General features: G+C 34.5%; 1 protein-coding gene across 1 annotated transcript in view; it reads right to left on the bottom strand.

The window, feature by feature from the left end:
• Xpd (general transcription and DNA repair factor IIH helicase subunit Xpd) overlaps positions 1-14,820 on the bottom strand; it is a 279,740-nt gene that overhangs the window by 260,597 nt on the left and 4,323 nt on the right. Inside the window, exons 2-4 of the mRNA XM_090376384.1 lie at positions 13,865-13,964; positions 3,314-3,391; positions 585-647 (exon numbers count right to left, since the gene is read on the bottom strand). Of these exons, the coding sequence (XP_090232510.1) occupies positions 585-647; positions 3,314-3,391; positions 13,865-13,964 (241 nt within the window). The remainder of the gene's footprint in view (positions 1-584; positions 648-3,313; positions 3,392-13,864; positions 13,965-14,820) is intronic.

Genomic DNA, 14,820 nt, shown 5'->3' with positions numbered 1-14,820 from the left:
AATATACTTCCAGCTTCCCTAATGATTTCCTTTCCTTTTCTATCTATTCCTTGTAACACAATAGATTCCCAGTTTCTATAACAAATAACAAATAAAAAAATGTTTAATTAAAGCTATGGCACTATTCTTATATTCTATACTAATCATAAACACCCAATTTAAGAAAATCAAATTTTCTGATATCACACATTTGATTTACAAACTTGGAGCTCAATCTTACAAATTTTTGCTCAACTTCAAGGACCCAACAGTTTTCTACCACTATATTTTCTTGTTATAGCTGATGTGAACTTCTCAAGTCCACAAACAGTAATAATAATTTAAGTATTTATTTGGTATTATTTGATATTATACATACAATCATTTATCTTGAGGGCAGGAGTACAGGCCCATTCATCATGTCACATCAATCAGCTCCATTTGTCTAGCATATTTACCTGATATTTATGTAGTAAAGTACATCATTATTATGACATATAGCATTCAGAACATGCTTTGAATAATAATAAAACTGGAATGTCCCAACTAAAATCCCAAATATATATATGAAAACACAGATAAAAAATATATGAAATGAGACCAACCTTTTCAATTTCTGGAACAGTTCTTGAGCAATAAATTAACTTTCTTAGTTGTGATGGATTTGCCTACAAAAAATGAAACATTATCAATATTTTAATGAACTCAAAATTAATACTCTCGGTTCGTTAAATATTATTAATACACAGCAAACTTTCCTATATTCAAATGGGTTGAAGTATAACTTTATTTTACACAATCAAATGTTCTGGATAACTGAGAGAAGACCAAACAATGAAAAAGATATAGACCACCATAACTTTAAAAGTAAAGAATCCAGATTAAAAATTTATGCATACACTAGCAGTGACCAGGCTGGATTTGTTCAGGTGCCATGACAACCTTTTGGCTAAGATTTGTTGAACCCTAATGTGAACATATTTTCTACATAGCGCAATTGCTCTCAACTGTCTTCAAGTTGACCAAATAAGTTCTCTGATTTCCTAACATGAGTAAGCAGCCATATTGACAATGCTCAATAGCACCTTGATCACAAAACTCCAATGACTGTGGGAGTTCTCTGTAGTCAAAGATTTTGCAGACTGGAGTGTGCCAGCCCTATGCCAGGATTTCAAGATGATACTAATGAGAGAGTGAAAGATTCCCAAAAGATTCAGCTGGTATTCATATTATCTTACTGTACTCTTTTTTAGAACTTTTAATCAATGTCTGTTTTAAATCATGTACACAGTAAAAAGTTTAAAAGAAGGCAAGATGGATATGGTCATCAATGAAATGGGTAAGTATAAAATTGACATTTTAGGAGCAACCGAAGCCATGTGGACAGGAAAAAGTCATTTCAAAACAGGAAATGGGTTTTTGGTTGTTTTTTCTGGAAGTGACCAAGTAAAAGAAGATGGTGTCACTTTCATTTTGAATAAGGAATGTTCATCAAGGTCTCTTCTTGGATACAATCCTATTAATAGTAGAATGATGATAGTTAGACTTCAGAGCAAGCCAGTAAATCTCACAATTTTAGTTGCATACGCACCGACATCAATGTCCACAGACGAAGATATGGACGTTTATTATGAAAATCTCCAGTCAGCTCTTAATCTGGTCCAAAAAAAGGATGTTTTGATACTCATGGGTGATTTTAATGCAAAAGTAGGCAAGACAGTTTCTTCTAGTCCGGAATGTGGTAGGTTTGGTCTTGGCACTAGAAATGAGCAGAGTGAATGTTTAATTGAATTTTGTCATCTGAACAGTCTTGTCATAGGTAACACCTGCTTTCAGCAGCACTCGAGAAGGCTCTACACATGGAAATCTCCTGATCATAAAACAAAGAATCAGATTGATTATATCCTTATGCAGCAAAGGTGGCATTTTCTGTCAGTGTCGATCCACTGGTGATATTCTGGCTTATGTTACCCATTTATGGACAAATTTAATGGAAAAGTTCGGTGAAACACAAGCAGTTACTCTTCACATCTCAAAGGCTTTCAATCGTGTTTAGCATAAAGGTCTCCTAAACAAGCTACCATCTTATGGTTTGCCAACTGTGTTTTGTAATTGGTTATCCAGTTTTCTCTCTGATCGCTCATTCAGGGTGATGGTAGATGGCTGCTCTCTGTCTTCTAACTTTTCCACTAATGCTGGTGTCCCCCAAGGTTCAATTCTTTCCCCCACTCTTTTCCTCTTGTATTTTAATGACCTTCTTCCATTGACTGGAAATCCTATCCATAGTTTTGCCGATGATAGCACATTGCATTCCACTTTCCATTTTGAGAAACCTTGCCCTGCTCAATCAGCTTCAACTTCTCAAATATCCGCTACCAATTCCTTAAATGCCAATCTCCAGGTAATTCTCCAGTGGGGCAAAGACAATTTAGTTGATTTCAATCCTTCCAAAACTCAGTCTTGTCATATCTTGCAAAAAGGATTCTTCTGCTCCTAAGGTTATCTTTGGTGACACTCCAATTTCTTGGCAAGACGATATATCTCTTTTGGGGATTACCCTGACTTCTAATCTCTCTCTTGGCACAAGCACATTAAAAATATTGCTTCCTCTGCTTCTAAAAAACTTGGTTTTCTCTTCCGCTCTCGGCGTTACTTTTCTTCCAAACAGCTGTTCACTCTGTACAAATCACAAATCCACGCTACCATGGAATATTGTTCCCACATCTGGGGCAGTGCACCCAACACCTCTCTCAGGCTTCTAGATTCCCTTCAGAAGAGGGCAGTTAGGTTAATTAATGACTCATCTCTAACAGTCTCTCCACTTGCCATCTCATAGACATACTGTTTCTGCTGCATGCCTTTTCTACAGATACTTCCATGGCACTGTTCTGAATTGGCTTCTATAATTCCCGCTCTCTCTTTCAAAACAGTCTAAACATGTACCACCACCAGCCAACATCCATTTACTGTCCAACTTCAAACTCACAGAACCAACTTTTCATCTTCCTCATTTATTCGTTCAACTGCCATTTTCTAGAACAACCTTCCTTCGTACATATTTCCTGAAAATTACGGTTTTCAAAAGTTCAAGTCTAATGTCAACAAATAGCTTCTTTCCTCTTCTCAACCTCCAACCCAAGCACAGTACTAAGTACTGTAAGTTCTAATACCTCATGTTTGGGGTTTTCTTTAAAAAAAAAAAAAAAAAATTATCATAAATGTCAACCGCAAACTAAAAATCATTCAATATTCATCAAAGTAAGCAATCATAATTTAAACAAAAAAGGGAATTATTTTAATATATATATACATATTTTTAAAAATCTATACATACCATCTGATAAGCCAAAATAAGAGATAAAAGAGAAACTGTTTTCCCAGTTCCTGATGGCATCTCCAAGCAACCATGACCCTAATAAAGTTAAAATACACAAATGAAAATAAATAGCAAAATTTTAATAATATGTGTGACTGGAATCAAAGATTTTTTTGTGTGGAAATACCAACCAATTCTGAGTGAATCAAATTCATGCAACTTTAAAGATAGCTACAGTTAAATATGAAAAAGACTTAGCACTCATGTTAACACTGCTCAAATGTCCAGATTTTCATTAACCTTCTGAAACATGATTATGGGCCAAAATTCTTTTTCTACACATTCAACTAAAGCTGCAGTTAACTGATCTCAGGTGAAAGGAGTAGGGTTTCTCCTGGGAATTATTCTGGGACTCTTCAGCCTACACAACATGCAAATTGACTCATGAATACACATTTCCACACACACACAATACACTTATATGGATATAAGTGATGCTTGGAGTCATTAACATAACAATAATTATTATTGAAAAAAAAAGGAAACCAAAGTACTCCACCAAATTTTCCATGTTAAAAACAAACTGACCTTAGAACATTCAATAATGAAATTATTAAAATAGAATGGTAGACATATAGTGAAACAAGGATATCTAGGGTTCTGTCAAGAATAACTAGATAGTCAACTGGATGATTCTAAAAGAGTCAAATAAAATTCTAAAAATTCAGAATTTTTATAGCTACAGTTTGTGACTTGGACAAATAATTTATATCTTTTATATATCAAACTCATTCACTGGTTATATCTGTGTCTTTGTAAAACTCACAAAACTTATTTATTATATTTGCTCAAGTTCTATTTTTAAGTCACACAGAAGGATAATGAAATGGGCAGAAATTAGGATTTTATGACTTGTAAACTAGCACTCTCATTCCCATTCAGAAAAGAGTTGCCCATCATTCTAGTGTGGTATTCCACTTGTACCCCTTTATGAAACAGATGTTTCACTCCTGTAAAGAATCTCAGCTTGATAAATCAATAGCACTGATAGATGAAGCCCCTAAAAAGAGTGCAGAGTATCGATTCTCATGCCAAGTTTAAGAAGAATTATCAATGCTACCGAGACTTATCATTAAGATAAAGGAAGTCCAAAATTCAGGTGTCACAGGACAACTATTTTTTTTTTTTATTTATTTTTTTATTTTTATGTAAACCCCAAACACGAGAGGTATTAGAACCTATAGTACTTAGTACAGTGCTTGGGTTGGAGGTTGAGAAGACAAAAGAAGATATTTGCTGACATTGGACTTGAACTTCTGTAGACTGTAATTTTCAGGAAATATGTATGAAGGAAGGTGGTTCCAGAAAACGGCAGTTGAATGAATAAACGAGGAAGATGAAAAGTTGGTTCTGTGAGTTTGAAGTTGGACAGTAAATGGATGTTGGCTGGTGGCAGCACATGTTTGGACTGTTTTGAAAGAGGGAGCGGGAATTATAGAAGCCAATTCAGAAGAACAGTGCCCATGGAAGTATCTGTAGAAGAGGCATGCAGCAGAAACAGTACGTTTCTGCTGCATGCCTCTTCTGAGACAGCGAGTGGACAGATTCTGTTAGAGATGAATCATTAATTAACCTAACTGCCCTCTTCTGAATGGAATCAAGAAGCCTGAGAGAGCTTTTGGGGGCACCACCGCAGATGTGGGAACAATATTCCATGACAGGGCAGATTTGCAATTTATACAGAGTGAGCAGCTGTTTGGAAGAAAAGTAACGCCGAGAGCAAAAGAGAAAACCAAGTTTTTTAGATGCAGAGGAAGCAATATTTGTAATGTGCTTGTGCCAGGCGAGATTAGAAGTCAGGGTAATCCCCAAAAGAGATATATCATTTTGCCTAGAAATCGGAGTGTCACTAAAGATAAGCATAGGAGCAGAAGAATCCTTTTTGCGAGATATAAGACAAGACTAAGTTTTAGAAGGGGTTGAAATCAACTAAGTTGTCTTTGCCCCACTGGAGAATTACCTGAAGATCAGCATTTAAGGAATTGGTAGCAGATTTTCGAAAAGTTGAAGCTGATTGAGCAGGACGAGGTTTCTCAAAATGGAAAGTGGAATGCAATGTGCTATCATCAGCAAAACTATGGATTGGATTTCCAGTCAATGGAAGAAGGTCATGAATATACAAGAGGAAAAGAGTGGGGGAAAGAACTGAACCTTGGGGGACACCGGCATTAGTGGAGAAGTTAGAAGACAGAGAGCCATCTACCATCACCCTCAATGAGCGATCAGAGAGAAAACTGGATAACCAATTACTAAAAACAGTTGGCAAACCATAAGATGGAAGCTTGTTTGGAAGACCTTTATGCCAAACACGATCGAAAGCCTTTGAGGTGTCAAGAGCAACTACTTGTGTTTCACCGAACCTGTCCATTGAATTAGTCCATAAATGGGTAACATAAGCCAGAATATCACCAGTGGACCGACACTGACGGAATCCATACTGGCTATCGTTGATCAGACGGAAGGTTTCTAGGTAGTTTAAGAGTTGGTGGTTAATTGATTTCTCCATTACTTTAGAAAGAGTAGAAGTAAGCAATAGGACGATAATTGGATGGGAGGAATTTGTCACCCTTTTTAGGAACTGGCTGGATATGAGCAAATTTCCAAACAGAAGGAAAAACACCTTTGGAATAAGAAAGTGAAAAAAGGCGGCAAAGAATAGGAGTAAGTTCAAGAACACAGGTTTCGAGAACAAGTGGAGAAATACCATCGGGACTGAAGTTTTCTTAGCATCAAGATTCGTCGAAATCTTTCTGACATCCTTTTGAAGGAAGACCACAGGAGGCATTGAATGGAGCGTGTTGGGAATGGTGGGAGGTGTTTTACCAAGATCATTAATACATGAGATGGAAGAAAAATGGGATGCTAGCAGGTCAGCTTTATCCTTGGCTGAAGTGACAACAGAACCATCTGGTTTGGACAAAGGTGGGTAAAGTTGCGGCCAATAGCTTTGGCAAGGGACTAGAATGCTCGGCTACCATTAGGGCAAGAAGCAAGTTTTCTACTCTTAGCCTGTTCAAACTCTAGTTTGGACTGATTAATAACTGCTTTACAATTGTTGCGAGCTTTGGTGAAGGCAGAAAATGAAACTGAAGAATTAGAAACAAGCCAATTAGGTTATGCAACATTCTTCTCTTGAACAGCTTTAGCACATTTATTGGAAAACCAAGGTTTAGATAAAGGACAAGATTTTAAAGTTGAGTGTGGGATAAAGGATTTCATTCCTGCAAGAATAATTTCACTGACACGATCTGAGCAAACGTTGACATCAGAAGTTTTGAAACAGTAATCCGAGCAAGGAAAAGAAGTCTTGCAGGTCATCCCATTTTGCATTCTTGTAATGCCAAACAACACGAGGTTGGAAATAGCCATGAGATAAAGGTTCCATTGGAGAAGAGACAATCACCAAGTTGTGATCTGAAGTGCCTAAAGGACCTTTCACTTCGACCGTGTACTTAGAAGGGTTGTTTGTGAGAAAAAGATCAAGCGTATTGGCTGTATGATTAGGATTGTCCGGTATTCTTGTAGGTAAATGAACAATCTGTGCAAGGTCATTTGTAATTGCAAAACCCTTAGCATCTCGACCAGCTGGGTCGGTGTGACTAGAAAACGGAAGCCAGCTGGAGTTGTGAACATTAAAATCACCAAGGAACATTACCTCACTGTTGGGAAAGTTGGACTGGAGAAAGTCAAGTTGCAAAGAGAGGAAGTCAAAAAGCTCCAAGTGATTAGTGGAGTTGAGAGAACGGTAGAGACAACAGATGAATTTTACACAATGAGGTAGAGGGATTTTAAGCCAGAGAAGATCAAAGAGAGGAGATTCCAAATTGTGAAGTCTCTGACAGGGAATATCAGAATGGATGTATGCACAAGTAACACCTTTGAAGCGAAAGGAATCATACAGCGAATAATTTGGGCATCTGAGATGAGCAGTAGTTGAATCAACCGATAACTGAGATTCTGTCAGAAAAAGTACATGGGGTTTGGCAGACTGCAAGTGGAAATGGACATCGTTGAGATTAGAATTCAGACCACATATATTTGTGAAATGAATTAGGAAGTGCTTGGGAGGTTTAGATCTTTTAACAGATAAGCTTGCTCTATTAGTTTGACAATTCATGGTGTATTCAATAGTAAGAAAAAGTGAGTGGGACATGCTGTATGAAGTAAGGAAATTTTTAGATATGGTGTGCACATGGTAAGAATATACCCAGATCCTTGACATAATGTGGCCTCGACAATGCTCCCCGCATACACACTACTCGGACTCCCTCAAGTCACTATCTGGCAGAGTAGAGGAGCAAGATCATACACTAGCTGATCCGGAAGCCTCCTACAGAGTTACCAATAGGTTCGGTCCGGTACTAACTAGCGGCCGGCCTGCAAACACCATTTTAGAGCCGTACCCTCGAAATGTAAGGAATATTGGATCTCGCCACGATGTTCATCATAACCTCAAAAGTCATCAATCATACTGCATGATGGAAGAGATAGGGAAGGGTTGACCAAAACTTAGCTCTAGAGACTAAACATGGGTTCCACCACTTCAAGCCTCCAATAAACAAAGTGGTGGTACTGCACCAGTTGATGAGAGTCATCTACCACCTAGTGATGGTAGGCATTCACCAAATGCATAAAGTACCTAATAATTTTAGCATATCCTTCAATAAATCCATATACAATAACTCACTTCTTAATGAATGCATTTTTTGTGAAATTTATCTGGCTCTTTTTAGAGATATCTGTTGACAAACAGAAATCTGACAGTTAAAAAAAACTTTTTTTTTCATATGTATCATAGGTTATTCATATTACTGCATACTGCAATTAGCTTATACACTGGAAATTCTGTTTGTGGCAGTGTGCTCACTGGAGAAATGAATGAACAATATTGTGGACGTGCAGAAAAGAAAATAATCTTAGTTCGAGCATTGTACATATTAAAACATGCCACTTTCTTGAAGAGTTTATTTCTTGTTGCTAAACTTCAAGAGGAAATGGGGTAGAAGCAGAGATTAAGATTTAGGAAAGCATGAGTGACAAAGGATATGATAAAAGAAATGAAGGAAGGATAAAGAAATTGACAACAGGCTTAGAAGAGTAACAGAAAAAGCAAGAGAGGAATAGTGGGATGGTTTTGTAGGGAATTGGAAGCATTAGATGACATGAAATGTTATGTCATCTAATGCTTCTTCATTCAGATGTGTTTTTTGTCTCATTCTACTTTATAAACAAGTTAAAAACTGCCATGCCATGTCATGTCATGTCATGGCATGACATGGCATGGCAGCTTTTAGCATGCCTATAAAGTAACATGAGAGAAACTGGACAAATCTGAACTCTTGGTTAAACTGGAAAAATAACTGATACAATAGGGATTTAAAACTGTAACGCAATTTTAAGATGACAGAATGCAAAGTTTGAATTCATGGTGTACTATTAAAATGAATAGAGGCAAGCAGGATAGAGGTGAAGGAATCTTTATATCATTGGATTTTAAAAGAGAAAAAAAAAAAACCCTTAGGCTCTCAAGAAGAGGATATCCAATGATTGAAAACTGTTGTGATAACCATGAATCAGTCTGGTGTCTGAAAGTTCCAAAATTAAAGAAGGGTGTAACCTCGATATATCATGTCTATTAATACCATTTCAAATATAAACAAGCATAATCGCATCCCCCAAAAGAGACATAAAAAAATGCAGTTTATGAAAAAACAAAAATTTTGCAATAGACACTTGCAGAAGCAAGGAGCAGAACCAGCTACTGAAATTGTTTCCGAATTGTGGAATTAAGCTATTGTATTCTATTCTGCATTATATTCCTACGATTACACAATTAAATTATTATAAACAATAGTATATTATAAACAACAGCGAATAATTTGGGCATCTGAAATGAGCACTAATTGAACAACCGATAACTGAGATTCTGTCAGAAAAAGTACATGGGGTTTGGCAGACTGCAAGTGGAAATGGACAACATTGAGATTAGAACTGAGACCACGTATATTTGTGAAATGAATTAGGAAGTGCTTGGGATTCAAACATATCAACATTAATTATGAACTGCAGATGTTCATAATTACTGTAGATGTTCAGTTTCTTCCATCTGGAGTCAGTTAGAGATGCAATAAAAAACATATCAATGAAATATTAATTGTACATGGGACACTCACAAAGCTAAACATTTTCCCCTGAGAGGAGAGATGGAAGCAGCTACCAAATCTGTCAATTACTAAACTTTATATCAATTTACAAGCCAAAATTTAACTGATATACCAATTATAAATGTTGTAAACAAAAGTATGTGACATTCTTTTGAAGGATGAAATCATGTTTATAATGGAAAAAACTGCTAATGGCATAATGCAAAGAGTGGAATGACTTAAAATTGAATTATAAATTGCTGCTACTGACCACAGTTAGTGTTCTCTGTAATTATACTGCAGTACTGTAAAATTCATTTGCATTGTTTATAACCTGTGTAGTACATCCTTGGGGAATGTGAAAAGTTCTGCAGTCTAATCCAGAATGTAACCTAACTATATTACACTATTTTCTATGCAAAATGATTTCAGAGACGTTACCTGTTAGGAAAACAAAGCTGTTTTTTTTTTTTAATCCTAACACATAATAACTCAGTTACAGCAGCTATTATATTTTATATGGTTGAATTATTCCATGTTTTCTACTTATAATTATAGCATTATTTAAAAAAAAAAAAAACCTACATTAACGTGCCTTTTTCATTTAAAATATTAAACCCATTTTATCTACTGACAGGAAAAAAAAACGTGCAAAATTAAATTTGCTTAATAGATTAAATTTTAGTCATTGCGTATTTGTGCTAAAAGTCAAATAAAGACTGCATTGCATTTCAATCCTTCTAAAATACATTTTCTTAACTAAAGTTATGAAAGAATTGGGGAGAGGGAGAGGTATTTAATTTCTGACTGAGAAAATTCCAGATGGAAATTATGAATTCAAAAATATCCCCATGTCATGTTTCACATGGAAAAGTACAGTGTTCTCCCCAGGAGAACACTGCACTTTTCCATGTGAAATTTAAGCAATTCTCGTGGTACCGTGTGGTACTGCTCAATGATCTCGATCAATATTAATTCAAACATGCTATGCGATCAAGGTAAATGCGACAGAAGCATATAATGTTAAATTATTATGAAAACAACAGGGATTACCTTTTTTTTTTTGATACAGGATGCTTCTTTTCCAACCAACTCTCTCCTTGTCCAATGCCTAACAATTCTTTGTGAAGGCGATATAAATTTTACAAAAAATGTGAAACATCTTCCTTACTATCAGAACAGTAGTATTCAGACCCTTCAGTCTCAATATTGAGCACTCAACCCAACTTCTGTCTTCAAACATCATACTCTTCAAACAGCTCTGCCAGCAAGAAAACCATTAAGTAGTATGACATTAAAATTAAAGGTCTAAAAAGCTTAATAAATATGGAGCAATTATTCTCTTCATTCCTGTAGATTGACATTAAAATTAAAATTTAGGGGTAAGAGCAACACACGCGCATAAGGTGTGTTGCTCTTATTCCTGTGAACATGATGCTTCGAAAAGTTCTAGTCCGACTTAAGGAATGAAGAGAATAATCGCCCCATATTCATTAAGCTTTTTAGACCCCTAAATTTTAATTTTAATGTCAATCTACAGGAATGAAGAGAATAATTGCTCCATATTTATTAAGCTTTTTAGACCTTCAATTTTAATATCAATCTACGTAATGGTTTCCTTGCTGGCAGAGGTATGGTTTGAAGACAGAAGTTGGGTTGAGTGCTCAATACTGAGACCGAGGGATCTGAACACTACTGTCCTGTGAGGAAGATGTTTCACATTTTTTGTAAAATTTATATCGCCTTCACAAAGAATTGTTAAGCACTGGACTAGGAGAGTTGGTTGAAAAAGAAGCATCCTATATCAAAAATAAAGGTAATCCCTGTTGTTTTCATAATATAAAAGAATATAGGAATTATCGAGCACTTAATAGCTCTCTATGATTAAATGTTAAATTATGCAATTAAATGTTGCTCTGGATCGCTTAAGTCACATTTATAAATAACAGAAAATTTATAATATTGCTAAGTATTACACTTCCCCACCGGGCTACTTCATTATGCCACCTGGCTACAAAATTTTTTGGGGAAAACACTGAAGTGTGATATTTAAATTCAATTTAATATTCTAGCCAAATAAAAAAGTAGATGCAGTTATCAGTCATATTTGTGATATCACAGAGAGCTGACATAGCACTTTTTTCCAACTTAATATGGAAAAGATAAAAATTAATAAAATAAAATAAAAAAGATAAAGATAAAATAAAAATATAATGTTTTGTTTCACTGCCATTGCTTCACTAAGTGACTATAGAAAAACAACATTGTGCTAAAAGCAGTTATATAATCAGTTTCAAAAGTTTAATAATAAATTTTGTTGAACCCCTTAATCTAACATAAATTTTATTTTTAATATTAATGACTTACCTCTATTCATAATTTTATTTTTTATAATGTTTGAATATTCAAAGAGAAAATTATTCCAATGAAGAAGACTTTGCCATAACTTTTATGTAACTTTGCTTGCAGCATGCATCATGCCTGCTTCACTACACACAGAAAGCAACAGTGAATAACATAATGACCAAATATTCATGGACATCGTGAATCACTTTTGATTTAGACACTTGGTATCAAGTTAAGAAAAAAAAAAAAAATTCAATCAATACTAGTATAGTAGCGCTCACAGACTCACTATATTTAAAACTCAATGGGAAAAGAGAAGTTTAAAAATCCACAGACAAAACTAAAGATGAACTTTTGCTGCATAACTTTGATGAAACAGAAGTTTTATATTGTTACAATATATAAGTCTTGCATAAACAAAACACACACACACACGACAATGGAACTCTTCAATTTTTACTGTGAATTGAACTAAAATAAGAAAATACTGCTCTCAAGTGCAATATTTAAGCCTTTTGAACATTGCAGCAGAGTTTCAGTCCAATGCTTGTTAAGAAATGTAACTCTAAATAACGTGACTTGAGACTTTAGTTAGCTGTCTCAGTCAAACATCATATTTGTACAGAGAATCTGTATGGAATGAAATTAAGAATAACTTAACATCTCATTTTGTTAGCTATATACCGGTAATTATTTTATTCACTTAACCTGTTAGCTGTATTTATTCATGTGTAATTATTTGTCTCTTTGAAAACTTCTGTCCAACCTCTGTGGTGTTAATCTTTGCAGAACCCAGTAAACACTCTGAGAAACTATTTTCATTGGTTTATTTATATATAGTAATGCTTCCTGTGGGAATTTATACAGAATTACATATGAATTTGGCTAAAAAATAGAATGGGGTGACATTACAATTTTTTTTTTACTCCTATGATCATGATATTTTATTTTTGCAATACTTACAATACTATTTATATTTCTAGAAAAACAAATAAAAAATTTAATGAAAAATATTCATAAACAGTCAACATTATAAAACATCTAAAAATAGTGTTTTTAGACTTTGTTCAAGGAGATGATATTTCATTTACATAAAGCTTATACTGTTGACCAACAAGAAAAAAAATCGTGATAAATATTCAACAATGAACACTGGGGCTGTCAAACTCAGAAGTGGTTGCAGGCCACACAAACAGTTCTAGGAGTTTTGCAGGCTGTACTATAGCTGTAATGCCACTGGTGCGTATGTGCACATACACACCAGTGGCATTGTTGAGAGAAATATATTGAATATTTTCATGTTTTCCCTTGCACAAAAATATGCAATCTTAAGACCATTGTCAATCATGAGTTCTATAAGTTATGAATCTTATATTAGTGTATCTTCTTTAAATATCATCTCTTATCATTATTTTTCATATACGTTCAACCCTGATTAATCTGTGAAAGTTGACAACACTTGAAGGCTGCACAAAAAACATTACAGGGCTTCATGTGACCAGGCCACTAGTTTGCATGCCTGCTGTGAGCAGTTACATTTTTAGGGTTCTATCAGAGTCCCAAATGCCTATTAAAATATATCCTTAGCTGTTCAATCTTACATAAATACAGCATAACAGTCAAAATTTTATGCTATATTTAACATAAACAGTCACAAACTTTCCTCTTTTTTACTTGTCATCTGGAAATTCCTTTGTTCATAACAATACACACATTATTTTTGATATTCCATGTATACTCCCAATTTCAGGTGCAATTTACTTTCTTGAATACATTAAACTACCAAGTAAATTATGTAATTAACCAACTAAAGCATCCTCAAAGAACTCTAGAAGAAACTGTTTTCCAATTTTAACATTACATGTATTAACAGCTCTTGGAATATATACATCAAATGCCACTTCTACCATTTAGTAGGTACAATGCTATGCATTACACCAATTGGTAAACAATCATGTTCATATATAAAACATAATAATAATGATCATTCATATACAAAACAGAAAAAAAATAAACCCACCTTTGAATCCAAACATCTCTTCAGTTCTAGCATATATGAATACTGTTCGGGATAAATGAACTCATAAGGAAAATAAACAAGCAATCCATCTATATTTACCCTGAAAATAATTAAAATAAATTAAAGGGGAAAAGTGATTAGAAGAAATATCTGCACACACACACACACACACACACACACACACACACACACACACATAAATAAAAAAATAATAATAATTAAACAGAGTTAAAAATATCTAAAACAATAATTTTTATTCTTTATTTTATTATTTTTTTGTTTAGGACAGATATCTTTCCCCACCAAGGCCACTCAGATGTCTGCTGATTGAGAACATGAAAATTGAGATATACAGCTGCTACTTATAACTTATCAACACAACAAACACTTGGTATATTCACAGAGGCCTCCCTTATTATTAACTATCAGTATGCATTACACACACACATTACAGCCATAGACACCTTGAATACCACAGAGCCAACCATTTTCCACCTTCCTCTATCTCACAACTCCAAAGTTTTTATTTAATTCAGCCAAATTTGCTTGCAATAAGGTTCCTACTAAAGACTATGCTATACCAATATATTTAAAATGTATTACATGGATTCTATTAAATGCTATAAATATTGTGGATTTATTAGACTTAACTAATAATAACTGTTTCAATTAACTGGGCTAAACTGAAATTACGGTATTATATTAAGGAAAAGTATTATATCTTGGTACTATCATATCACATCTACCATATATTTCAGCACATGAATCAACCTTCAAAGCACTAAAAAATTGTCTAAAATTTTACATGTATGCCAATAAACTTATACACAGAGTAATTCTGTATATGAATTAAAGGCATGTGCCTATGGTTAACAAACATGAATTATATCAATATATTTAAAATTTATTACATATATATTTTCATAAAAATATACATTATTGCCTTTTAAAATCAA

Source organism: Mastigoproctus giganteus, chromosome 6 (genome assembly GCF_048544385.1).
Source record: "Mastigoproctus giganteus isolate SK-2022 chromosome 6, ASM4854438v1, whole genome shotgun sequence".
NCBI lineage: Eukaryota > Metazoa > Arthropoda > Arachnida > Uropygi > Thelyphonidae > Mastigoproctus > Mastigoproctus giganteus.
This window is presented reverse-complemented; position numbering and strand designations above follow the sequence as displayed.